This window comes from Cherax quadricarinatus, chromosome 6 (assembly GCF_038502225.1).
Source record: "Cherax quadricarinatus isolate ZL_2023a chromosome 6, ASM3850222v1, whole genome shotgun sequence".
NCBI classification, from domain to species: Eukaryota; Metazoa; Arthropoda; class Malacostraca; order Decapoda; family Parastacidae; genus Cherax; species Cherax quadricarinatus.
The window spans coordinates 11,794,047-11,808,435 of NC_091297.1; the positions used below are offsets into that span (position 1 = coordinate 11,794,047).

At 38.6% G+C, this 14,389-nt stretch overlaps 1 protein-coding gene across 3 annotated transcripts in view; it reads left to right on the forward strand.

Moving 5' to 3' along the window:
- Positions 1-14,389, forward strand: part of LOC128705557 (serine-rich adhesin for platelets-like) — a 371,836-nt gene that overhangs the window by 20,099 nt on the left and 337,348 nt on the right. For 2 of the 3 annotated variants that reach the window (XM_070080270.1, XM_070080274.1), the window contains exon 3: positions 8,192-8,260. The exons of the other annotated variant lie outside the window; for it this stretch is intronic. In XM_070080270.1, the coding sequence (XP_069936371.1) occupies positions 8,192-8,260 (69 nt within the window). The remainder of the gene's footprint in view (positions 1-8,191; positions 8,261-14,389) is intronic. 3 annotated transcript variants of the gene reach the window in all.

Sequence of the window (14,389 nt, forward strand, 5' to 3'; positions counted from 1 at the left end):
CACTATCATCACTAGAGAAAGATGGTAAATCACTCACAGTCTCCCACTATCATCACTAGAGGAAGATGGTAAATCACTCATTCTCCCACTATCATCACTAGAGGAAGATGGTAAACCACTCACAGTCTCCCACTATCATCACTAGAGGACGATGGTAAATCACTCACAGTCTCCCACTATCATCACTAGAGGAAGATGGTAAATCACTCACAGTCTCCCACTATCATCACTAGAGGAAGATGGTAAATCACTCACAGTCTCCCACTATTATCACTAGAGGAAGATGGTAGATCACTCACAGTCTCCCACTATCATCACTAGAGAAAGATGGTAAATCACTCACAGTCTCCCACTATCATCACTAGAGGAAGATGGTAGATCACTCACAGTCTCCCACTATCATCACTAGAGGAAGATGGTAGATCACTCACAGTCTCCCACTATCATCACTAGAGGAAGATGGTAAATCACTCACAGTCTCCTACTATCATCACTAGAGGAAGATGGTAAATCACTCACAGTCTCCCACTATCATCACTAGAGGAAGATGGTAAATCACTCACAGTCTCCCACTATCGTCACTAGAGGAAGATGGTAAATCACTCACAGTCTCCCACTATCATCACTAGAGAAAGATGGTAAATCACTCACAGTCTCCCACTATCATCACTAGAGGAAGATGGTAAATCACTCATTCTCCCACTATCATCACTAGAGGAAGATGGTAAACCACTCACAGTCTCCCACTATCATCACTAGAGGAAGATGGTAAATCACTCACAGTCTCCCACTATCATCACTAGAGGAAGATGGTAAATCACTCACAGTCTCCCACTATCATCACTAGAGGAAGATGGTAAATCACTCACAGTCTCCCACTATCATCTCTAGAGGAAGATGGTAAATCACTCACAGTCTCCCACTATTATCACTAGAGGAAGATGGTAGATCATTCACAGTCTCCCACTATCATCATTAGAGAAAGATGGTAGATCACTCACAGTCTCCCACTATCATCACTAGAGGAAGATGGTAAATCACTCACAGTCTCCCACTATCATCACTAGAGGAAGATGGTAAATCACTCACAGTCTCCCACTATCATCACTAGAGGAAGATGGTAAATCACTCACAGTCTCCCACTATCATCACTAGAGGAAGATGGTAAATCACTCACAGTCTCCCACTATCGTCACTAGAGGAAGATGGTAAATCACTCACAGTCTCCCACTGTCATTACTAGAGGAAGATGGCAGATCACTCACAGTCTCCCACTATCACCACTAGAGGAAGATAGTAAATCACTCACAGTCTCCCACTATCATCACTAGAGGAAGATGGTAGGTCACTCACAGTCTCCCACTATCATCACTAGAGGAAGATGGTAGGTCACTCACAGTCTTCCACTATCATCACTAGAGGAAGATGGTAGGTCACTCACAGTCTCCCACTATCATCACTAGAGGAAGATGGTAGGTCACTCACAGTCTCCCACTATCATCACTAGAGGAAGATGGTAGGTCACTCACAGTCTTCCACTATCATCACTAGAGGAAGATGGTAGGTCACTCACAGTCTCCCACTATCATCACTAGAGGAAGATGGTAGGTCACTCACAGTCTCCCACTATCATCACTAGAGGAAGATGGTAGATCACTACCAGTCCCCCACCGTCACCATTAGAGGAAGATGGTAGGTCACTCCTAGTCTCCCACTATCATCACTAGAGGAAGATGGTAGGTCACTCACAGTCTCCCACTATCATCACTAGAGGAAGATGGTAGGTCACTCACAGTCTCCCACTATCATCACTAGAGGAAAATGGTAGGTCACTCACAGTCTCCCACTATCATCACTAGAGGAAGATGGTAGATCACTACCAGTCCCCCACCGTCACCATTAGAGGAAGATGGTAGGTCACTACCAGTCCCCCACCGTCACCATTAGAGGAAGATGGTAGGTCACTACCAGTCCCCCACCGTCACCATTAGATGAAGATGGTAGGTCACTCGCAGTCCCCCTCCGTCACCATTAGAGGAAGATGGTAGATCACTCCCAGTCCCCCACCGCCACCATTAGAGGAAGATGGTAGGTCACTACCAGTCTCCCACCATCACCACTAGTGGAAGATCTGTTAAATGGTAATAAGTTTAAATTAAACTTACGTCCACAAGAACACATAATATCAGTGGTACATTTATATCTAAGTAATGTTCAGGTTAGATTAGTATAGAGGAACAATGGCCAACTTAATCTAACCACGCTGTTGTAGTAAACTATTACTTGTATAGGTTAGGTTAGATAAAGTTTGTCAGGAAACAGAACAAGTGTTTCCTGACGCGGGTCTTAGTCATATGATGACCCGCCACGGGAGCTTTAGGTCCTCTGCCCGAGACCTTCGGCTGGCTTATCGGTCCATCTCTTTAAAAATTATGTTTATGAGTATAACCATTTATATTATAATAAACATGCAACCTTTATGTAAAGATGCTAGATTTCAACTTGTTGACATTAAATAACAAAGGACGTGCATAGATTAAGATAATTAAATATTTAGTGTTCAGTTTTAGTACTGAATCATACCATTTTTGTTGTTGTTATTATTACGCGACTTATATTATTCGTAACAGCATATATAAAATAATTAAGAAACCTAAAAGTAATCTCAATGTTGAGAAATTAAGAAACGTTTTAGCACAATTATCTTAACAAATCTTCACTGCCTCAACTAGGTTGTAACATAAGTTCTTATTATAGCCTTGTGGAGGTAAAGCTACACTGCTGCATGAAGCTAATACCAGTACTCATTGCCTTTAGAGATAAAACTACACTGCTGCATGAAGCCTCCTCCCATATATACTTCCAGTCATTGGATTCTTGAAAACTTGTTTTTCTTGACTCACAAAATCGTAATGACACGATTGCAAACAAACCATACCAAGGGCGGGGACAGAACCCACGATCAGAGAATCATAAAACTCCAGACCGACGCTAGCCCCTGGGCCAGCTGGCTCAGTGGCTAGCGCGTCGGTATGGAGTTTTATGACTGATCGCGGGTTCTATCCCCACCCGTGGTATGATTTATTTTTCTTAGTAGTCGAACCGGCAGTTGGTTATGGTGTCGTAAGGAATGCCTTCTATCAGTACCTTTTATGTGCTTATCAGTCTATTGATATATTTTGTTCCATTACTACTTAAATACATTGTCCTAAATCAGCATACTTATTTTCGATCATATAAAAGGCCTTTATAAAGGTATTTTAATGCACTATAATTTTATTATGGTTGTTTTTACAAATAGAACGCTTTCATTCATCGACCATAACCTCTTTAACTCGCGAAGACTAACTGATAGTATGTAGTTGTTAGATGTAACGCATCATTTTTAATACCCAGCACTGTAGGATATATGAGGACAATTTTACCCCAAAGATATACATAAAAAAACACCTCCTACACTGTACAAAGATATTTTCTCATAGTGTCATACAACACAAGGGAAATGAAAGGCAGTCAGGTTCGATACAAGAAAGGATAGGTCCACTTTCAATCAAAACGTGCTTGATGCCGTTCACTGGCATCAAGCACGTTTCTCAAGGGTCTTCTCGCTCATAAAATTCTCCAGCACATGATGAAGAGCAGCCTATCCCTTATCTTGATTCGCGACTATCTACACACCTACCGCTATTTCGTTAATCTTGCTTATCAACTTAAATTAATGACGCAGTTAAGGTGTTTATATGATATAACTACAGTATCAAAACCTGCTGTTATCTATTAGTCATCGAGGACGAGAAAATGTTCAAATAATTGTACATGGGATAAAAAATAATGTTCTCAAATGGGCAGATTTATTTTTCAGAACTTTGAGAATCCAATATTATTGGGAGCAAGAGCTGCACAAAATTCAGTAATAAAAAAAAGTAGAAAAAACAACAACAGTGAGAATGGAAGGCAATCATTTTCGACCCAAGGGAAGATCGGGTCCAATTCCTTGGATCAAGAAACTCTCACTAGTATCAAAGAATCTAGCTTGAGGGGATTTAGAATATAGACGAGACGAAAATATATCACAATTCACTCCTGAAAAATACTTGAGGTACCCGTTCCACTTCTGCACACTGAAATAAATTTTCTTGACCGGGAGACATTGTAGGCGGTGAAAAGTAAACTAATAAAAAGCAGAAGCAATATGTATATTAAGTAAACAAAAAGTGTTGAAGGCATTTCCAACAGATATACCTGATCAGCCAGGTTGTGAGGACTGTACGTCAACTTTACGTATCTTTAGAAAAGCCTTATTTCAGTTATGTTGTTCGGTTCTGGTCTCCATATTACAGAATGGAAATAAAATGCTCTGGAAAATATACAGAGGAATGATGAAGATTATTCCATGTTTCAACATTTTCTACGATGATACGCTTAGGTAATGAATTCACACGCTCGGGAAAGACGTAATTTTAGGGGGTAAATGTACAAATAGAAACCAGGAATAAATAAAGGGGATGTAAATAACCTGTTGAAATGATCTAAACAAAACAGGATTCGCAGCATCTGTTTAAGTTGGACAAATCTGGATTGCGAAAGGATATAAGAGAAGTACTGGTTTGGTAATAGAGTTGTAGGTGAGTACATTATTTTTATTATTATAATGACGGGGAGCGCTAAACCTGTAGGATTATACAGCGCCTGTTGGGGAGGGGGGATAGAAGGTATTCAGGCGCAATTCAAGGAACTGGAGCACAGATCCAATTCCTTAGATCAAGAGCTCCTCAGCGTCAATCATCCTCCCTTGAGCGGGTAGATGAGTAGAGCAAATCCAGGGAAAGTCACTGAGGCAACAACTTTCTGTAGCTTTAAATATAGGTTGGATGTGTATAGGAGTGGGTGTGGCTAGTTGGACCTGCTTTGTATGGGCTGAAAAGGCCTGCTGTAGAGTTCTTTCATTCTTATGTTGTCATGTTCTATATGGGACTGATAGCCGCTTGTCAACATCCTGGTTGACCATACAGTCAACAAGGAAGTCTGACCTCGGGATCAGAAGGTTGAGGAAGAGCCCTCGAAGACGGTCACAGGTATGTTACAGATATATTAATGACATCCATGAATAATACACTAGCCTGCCTCCTGTATATCTGTCATTTTTGAATAATTTGCCTTTATTATAAATCAGATAAAAACAAAATGAAAAATGCATACATATTACTTCAAGAACATTACTGCTAAAATGTAAGAAGATACAGATGACAGGTGGGGAGTGTTAAACTTCAGTGTGTTTGAAGGTGATGACTTTATACAAGCAAATACTGCACTATAGTTAGACTTAGAGGGAGAGAGAACACTCACATAGAAATTGTATCCATACATGGATTTAAAAGTATGACAGAATCCAGATAATCCAAATGTTAGAGATCAGCTAATCAACTGATTGAATGTTGAGGCGGACCCAGAACTACAGCTTAATTCCGCGCACACAAGTCAGATGAATACACAAGTTTATCACACTACTATATACTAACGGTTATCGAGTAAATTGTTTGGGTGGAAAAAAAAAAAGATGTTATAGATGCTTTATCATGGCAGTGTTTCCTCGACCCGTACGGCCGCACCCACTGATGTCATCGCTGTAACTGCTCCTATGAGTGAACTTGCAGGTTATACCTGTAGATTATTTAACTTTAAAATTACTCGTGGTATAAGCGTGAAGCCACTTGTGTCTGTGAATAATATGGAGTATACAAATGAGGCTATATTTTTTAGTGTATACTGATGTAACGTTAAGCACAAGGCCTCTGTTTTTAAATCAGTCACAGATTTACTATCATCTTTATTCACTGTAAACACCGGAAACATCATTTACAATACTCTAGAACATAATATGAATATAACATGCATGGACAGATAATCAATTTTGTATAGAATACCAACTCATATCTGCATTGTGTTGTGTACAAAGTTTATATGCTGCAAGAGCGGCCTTTAATAAATATTTATTACACGTGACACCACAATGAGTAAGTCATCACAAAGTAAACATGTAGACATATTAGTAGATCTGACTAAAATATCGTTAGCAAAGACTTACTGTAATGTTACTCATCCTATTTCAAGGTCTATAGAGCACCTTCATTTGAGCTGGAACCAGGTTAAGTGGATGTATACAAACTTCTGAGTATAAAAAATATAAAACGTGTCCCTTAAATATGCGGCTAAATGTATGGCAGTTTCATTTCAGTGTGCATCTCTTGTCAATAATGCAACTAACAGTTTTCCAGCTGAGTTCACTCTCATGGCTACGTGAAAATTAAACGAAAATTATGTACCCGGCCTTCAACGTTAAATTAAAATATTTTGTTGATTCTTGCGATAAAGAATAACTCCGACAAGTATTGATTTTTTGAGCCTTCATCTGCTGATCACTGAGTGTTCTTATTTAATAGTAGTAGTAGTAGTAGTAGCAGTAATAATAATAATAATAATAATAATAATAATAATAATAATAATAATAATAATAATAATAATAATAATAATCATTTACAGTAATAGCTACCAACGTGCTGTCAGTACAAAATATTACCCCTGATGGAGGGTTCTTGATCCAAGGGTGTTTAGCGCTTCTTTTTTATAATACTGCTACTACTACTACTACTACTACTACTACTACTACTACTACTACTACTAATAATAATAATAATAATAATAATAATAATAATAATACTTGATCCAAGGGATTGAATCTGAGCTAACAAGCCTTGGCTCGAACCTGGTTGCCTCGCTTTACCTCCAGGCACTGTATCACGCCCTATTATCTGGCTTAAAGACTATTGACTACTTGAGCGTCCGTAAGGTTGCTTGTAACATGTTAACCATCAGTCAATAATACTTTAATCAGTAAAATAGGAATTTATGAAAACTCTTAAAGTATATAAACTAAGACATACCTCTCGGTGTAGAGAACGTTGCCCCTACGGGTTTAGCGCTTCCCCGTGACTGTAATAATACCAGAGGTGAATTAATAAGTTTTGGAGTCATAAAAATGTTCAAATATCAGGATGTCAGGTTTAACAGAGCAGTAATAATCTGATAAAGTTTTGTAGGGGAAAAATGTCAAATATTTTGTTAGGTTTTTTGTAGACTAATCTGAAACAAAATCTAACATGCTAATTATAATTTATATTGAAATGTATCTTCTGTTGATAACTCGTTTCAAGGACTGAGCGTTTCATGGGGGAAGTGGAGAAGAAACTTTCCTCTGTAAGCCATGTGTGTCGTATGAGGCACTAAAATGCGTTTCTCTTTTTTTTCGGGTTACCTTGCCTCGGTGGGAGACGGCCGGTGTTTTTATTATATATATATATATATATATATATATATATATATATATATATATATATATATATATATATATATATATATATATATATATATATATAGGAATTCGCGAGAGCAGGCGAAATATACACAAACACTGATCTCTGGCTGAAGGAGACTCGAACCTACGAACCTTAGGACAAGGTACGCAGTGCTTTACAAATCTACCCACACTGGACAATACCTTGGCGTGTAGCTTGCGCTACACGTTTGATCCAAGGCAGCCAGCTTTCAGGGAGAAGGCTTACAGCTTTTCATCTCATCCCCTTCATGCATCAGCCTTACTAGAGATTTTAACAATGCAAGGAATTCGTGAGAGCAGGCGAAATATACACAAACACTGATCTCTGGCTGAAAGAGACTCGAACCTACGAACCTTAGGACAAGGTACGCAGTGCTTTACCATATATATATATATATATATATATATATATATATATATATATATATATATATATATATATATATATATATATATATATATATATATATATATATATATATACATACATATATACATGCATGTATTGCCGAGTTTGTAACCTTTCTGCTTTCAGTTTTTCAGTGGTATTTAATAGAAACAATACGACACAACCGAACATATCATAGATACTAACTGTTGAAGCAATGGATGTATTCAATTCCTAATTAGTCAAACTAGCATAACAGCGTAATAAAAAAAACGACATAAATCATGTTTACCTGTGAACATCTCTGTCTAAAGCATGAATTGTATTGAGTTTCATTATATAACTGACGTTTTCTTTTTGCAATAGAGGGACATTCCACACAGATGTCAGTTATACATTTTACTTTCTAGAGAAGACGCTACCTACATGGAAACCCGGAGTGGAAAGAGATATGGCACATTATCATGTACTACAGAAGAGTAAGTACACCCAACACGCTTTGCATGTCGGGCACTGATATGGGATATGGGTGATGGTCTAATGTTAGTTTTGCTACTCTCTCCAGTTTTGAAGATATGTATATAATCCTTTATATATATATATATATATATATATATATATATATATATATATATATATATATATATATATATATATATATGCGCTTGTTTGTGCTATTTTTTGTAATGTCTGGTTTTAAAAATAAGATTTACCATATATTTGCTCTTATGGTATATTATATTTGTTGTTCATGGAAATATATGAGTTTGTGTTGTGTGCCAGATGTGCTCTATCTGATGTATATAAGCTTATGAGTTACATGTACACCGCTCTGGAAAATGATCTTTTGGCAGTGTAGTGTGCGGTGCAGTACACTAGTGCAACCCGCCCTCCACATATCTTACCTGGTCTTATGAACAAGCCAGACGTAAACCACCCGACTTTTTTAATTTCGTTTTCATTTTGAAATATAAGTTCATATGTGGTGATGTAACAAGCCTAACCTAACCTAACTCAGTCCAACTGAACCCAGTCTAGCCTAACCTAAACTAACTTTGTCCTGTATGAGAATAGCATGTTATATCATCAATGGTATATAATACCGACAAGTTGAATAATTAGACTCATGTGTAACAACTGGGTATCTTTATGATGTAGACATTCGCCAACCAGTTTCTTTATCAGTACAATATATGGACTAAAATAGGACACTTAAAAGGCAGTTGAGGAAGTTTATCTCTAAGCCTAGCAGTAGGTACTCTGTACCGTAGTCTTGATAAATCTGGTTCATCAAGACTACGTACGGTACCTAACACCTGCTGGTAAGATGAGGGACTGAGTACCTCAACTTTTACATCTTCAGTATTATGTTTTTTTTCCTCTATTGTACTGATAAAACCAATAGTTGGCGAGGCGTCTTCATGATAAAGATAACCAATTATTGCACAAGTGTCTAATTCTTCCTAACAAATATGCATGAAAGACAATTCGTTCGTGTGAAATTGGTTCCGTATTAGAGAAGAGTAAGTGAGTGGATGCTGAATAATCCACATGGGCTTAGCGCTTCACAAATGTAGTATGTTAGTGAAAGTTTCAAATCCTAGCAGGGTAGTTTGTAGTTGTTAGATTATAGAGAAAGAGAGAAAGAAACGAAATAGGCTAGTGTGGATTAAACATACAAAATATGTTGTTATTCTCATTGACTTATTTGTCAGGAAAACTCAAATGACGATTTTTTTTTCACTTAGGCCGCTCACTGACGCAGTATTTTAATGTACAAATGATTATAGTTGTGTCCTTGACAATACTGATAAAATTGAAGACTTTATAGAGGAAAATAAGATAAATTTAGAGTAAGAGCAGTTGAGATGAAGTAGACGGAGAAGAAACCTAGTTGATATTTTAAATTTATGTACAAGCGCTAAACCTAAGGGGTCCCACGACGCCTTGGGGAAGGGAAGGCAATTAGTCTAGACCCAAGAAAATTGAGGATAAGTCCGAGTCCTTTGATCAAAATCCCCTCACCGGCATCAAGGCATCTCCATTGAGAGGAGGGAAAACTATTAAGGTGGTAATATTGCACAACGGTGCGTCATCTTCCCACCCAGGGTTAACCTACCCAACACACACTCACACGCGTACTTGTATCTCCTACTTGTCAGGCTTATTAAATAAAATATGTAGTGGAGAAACCTTACATGACCTACTACCGTAGTTGTGGGAGTGTGATTGGCAAATATACAAAAGTACAAGAATAACCGTGGGTACAAATCAGTAGTTGTCCTTGAGGTAGTGTGTCAGTGGGTGAAGGAGGATGTATGCAGGGTAGAGCCTGTGTGAGAATGATCCTTGCTGACTTCACCAGCAGCCACCATCTTATCTTAATCCAAGGTCACAGCTCTGTCTAGTGCAGCTGCTTATACGCAACACCCTTCTTCATTAATATTACTAATGTACATACAGAGAAAACTGTTAGAACACTGAACACTACGATCAAAGTTCTGCTCATATAACACAAATAGGTAATAAACATACACACACACACACACACACACACACACACACACACACACACACACACACACACACACACACACACACACACACATCTCCTGAAGCGTACATCAACCAAATAACTGCTGCAGCATATGGGCGCCTAGCAAACCTCAGAACAGCATTCCGACATCTTAATAAGGAATCGTTCAGGACCCTGTACACCGTGTACGTTAGGCCCATATTGTAGTATGCGGCACCAGTCTGGAACCCACACCTAACCAAGCACGTAAAGAAACTAGAGAAAGTGCAAAGGTTTGCAACAAGACTAGTCCCAGAGCTAAGAGGTATGTCCTACGAGGAGAGGTTAAGGGAAATCAACCTGACGACACTGGAAGACAGGAGAGATAAAGAAGACATGATAACGACATACAAAATACTGAGAGGAATTGACAATGTGGACAAAGACAGGATGTTCCAGAGATGGGACACAGCAACAATGGGACACAGTTGGAAGTTGAAGACACAAATGAATCACAGGGATGTTAGGAAGTACTTCTTCAGTCACAGAGTAGTCAGGAAGTGGAATAGTTTGGGAAGCGATGTAGTGGAGGCAGGATCCATATATAGCTTTAAACAGAGGTATGATAAAGCTCACGGTTCAGGGAGAGTGACTTAGTAGCGACCAGTGAAGAGGCGGGGGCCAGGAGCTTGGACTCGACCCCTGCAACCTCAACTAGGTGAGTACAACTAGGTGAGTACACACACACTGCTGCAGCATATGGGCTCCTGGCAAACCTAAGAATATGTTGTCAGTGGTAAGATAGGAAGGTCTTGTAGTAGGTGTACGAAATTTTAAGTGCCAGTTGTAGAGGACAAAAACTATAATTGAATTATTCTTTAGAAAAGATCTGGCAATAGACAGTACCAATTTATAACTTAAATAATATGTCTAGGTAAAATTAAAATTAATACTTGGGGAAAAAGATACCGTTGTGTGGCTGTATCACAAGGTTTTATTATAATAATGGTATTCAGTACCGACAAGTATCTACTTGTCGGTACTGAATACGGTTATTTCACAATATTGTTCAAAACTTGGAACTGAACATTTCCTTAAGATAAGGGACTGATCACTTCAAAACTTTTTCAAGGTTACTGACTGAAAAGTTTTTAAAACAAAGATACCGAACTGTTGCACGTGTCTTAATCATCTAATCGCAGAAAAAAATATATAAAAAAACAGTTCATGTTTTTTTTTTTCTTGCGGTCTGTCTGTTTATATGGTAGACATTAAGGAGGTTTCTGCCTTGCTGCTCTCCTCTGTCTCTCTTTGTCGACCAATTCCTTGTTTTTACCAGAAACTATTTTATGCGCTCTCCTGTTTTCCTGAACGTTTTCTAACATAACAATTTTTGCTCTCCGTCCTTAGTACTGCAATCCCTTTATTTCCCACACTTACTCTTATCTTTATCTTTGATCAACTTAGGCTTACACTCAGCAACGGCTTCTTCAACTGAAGTGACACTACCACCCCTTGCATACATATATTGACAGTGGAAATTATCCCTCATGTCTATAAATGGAATTTCAGGTTTCCTGCGGTACATGCCTAGCAGTTTACAACAATTACCCTGGATATCCATTCACTGCCCACTCCTGTTTTAGATAGAATGCTTCATATGATTGAGATTCCTTCCTTTTCAGTTTAATATCTTTATTATGGACCCCATACTCATCCTGTGGGTGGAAGTTAAAACATAACACAGGTGCAAAATGTGGTCAGGGACTGGGCCACAAAGTTTTGATAAACAAGTTACAATGGTAATGAATTATTTACATGTTCTCTCTGGTTACAATCGTCATGAGTAATTTATGCAGACATGAATTAGGTCACAAAAATATTACCTTATAATTTAGCAAGGTATACTTGTAAAAAAAAAGTTAAAAATAGTTATGCGTTATTTAAAGTGGGCAAAGCTTGGATATTTTTTTCAGAATGGTTGGCAATATACAGCTGTGGATAGAATACTTTAACATTTCTTTGCCATGTGGGTTCGATAACGTGGATGGGGTACAATCTTCTAACGTCGGAAATACCCCTAAATCCACGCATCCCACCGCTGTCACCAAATTGTCATCAGAAAAGATTTGTTCCACTTCATCCCCAAAATCATCTACGTCAGAGACGTGTGAAGCAACGTCATCAGCAGGATTGTCATTCTCGAGACTGCTTAAGGCTTCAAAGGAATTGTGAACGGGGATGGTGTACTCACTATCACCTACTGTCACCATGGGACGGTTTGACTGGGGTGTTCGGATTCCCCCGAATTGGAAGAATGAGCCTGGTTCTGGTTAGTCTGAGAACCACAACGTCTGTTTCCTCTCCTGGTTCTGCGGTTGGAACGGCCACGGAAAGACCTAGAGTACTGAAGGTTGTAGAGAGCATTGCACTCAGATGTGTCATGTCCATGTATTCTATGATAAGTACAGTAGGGAAGATCTGACTGGTACTCATCATCAGTACGACGCCTCTTAGGGTGACTATCAGGACAATTAATTGCAATATGGCCACGGAAACCACAGTTGTAACAAGTCCGCTGACTATGATTACTGAATGTACTATGAATACTACGAGGTTTATAATGACTCTGTACACTGGTCCTTGGTGATCGCTGCGATGGTTGACGACCACGATTTGTCGCTGTGGCGCAAACAAGAGGTGGTGCAGACTGAGGCATAGGTGTGAAATTACTTTTGATACATGGGAAAGTACCCTGGGGGCACAAGGAACGTACATGATTTAGGGCTGTTGGAGGATTAGCCTCATAAGCACACACGGAAGCAGGCGGCATTAGTTCTTTGATTGCTCCAAAAGCTGCTATTTTAGCATACGATTCTGTGGATGGTTTATCCTCATCAGGGACAAAAGCTGAGGACTGGACAGCATTGATAAATGATGATAAAAGTTTATCTAATCTAACAGCAAATGCACTCAATGATTCATTAGTTATGGGTGTAGCATTCACGAGTTCCCGAAGAACGACATATGGATCAGCTGTTTTTACTGGTACAAGGAAAGAACGAATCAGTTCCTCATATTGTGACCACTTAGTAAGATTCCTGAAGTCTCGCATTTCAAGAGATCAACAACGTGAACAGCAGCAGGGGACCGATGAAGAGCTTCTTTCGCAAGTCTGATAAGACTTTCCTTTGAAGGAGGACCGTCAACTAGAGCATTAACACGAGAACGAATGGCAGTAAACCATGCTTCAAGAATATGTACATGGCCATTGAGTAAAGGTTACGCATCAAGGGAATCACGAGTAAAACTATTGTCTCAGTGTCTGGGTCGGTCTGTCAGTCGCTAAGGAACTATGAGGACTGATGACAGGAGCAGCAGTATCACATGAAGGTATGTGAGGCATAATGGCAAGGAAGTTGCACAAAAACAAATAAGGCAAAAATAATGAATAATAAAAATTATACAAAATGCTAAAATTGAAATAAAACAGATGTAACTAATTCTGCAGAAGTAATAAAAGGAAGGACAACTCATTGTAAGGGACTGCTGGGCAAGATAAAGAAACACATTGAAATTTACAAGTAAAAATATTACTGGAGGCTGAATTAAATGCAAAATGAGCTGTCTGTACTCTTGCTAATAAAGAAATTAACTAATAAAACTGTAAATTAATGTAAAAAGTATAAAATAAAATCACTAAATTGTATGCAAAGAGAGATAACTGGGAAATTTAAATATTTTCTTAGAGTACATAAACAAATTTAAAATATAATGCAAAGACAATATAAGGAAAAATAATAAAATGAAAAACAGGACTCAAACAATAATGAACTGAGAATAATAATGGGTAAAATTATCAATAAAAGAAAATAATTCACTGCAGAACAAGTGCAACAAAATAAGACGCAGAAATAATCAGTGCAGCAAGTGGCGTGCCACAACACTTACAAGTGGCGGGGCACAAGACTTACAAGTGGCGTGCCACAACACTTACAAGTGGCGGGGCACAAGACTTACAAGTGGCGGGGCACAACACTTACAAGTGGCGGGGCACAACACTTACAAGTGGCGGGGCACAACACTTACAAGT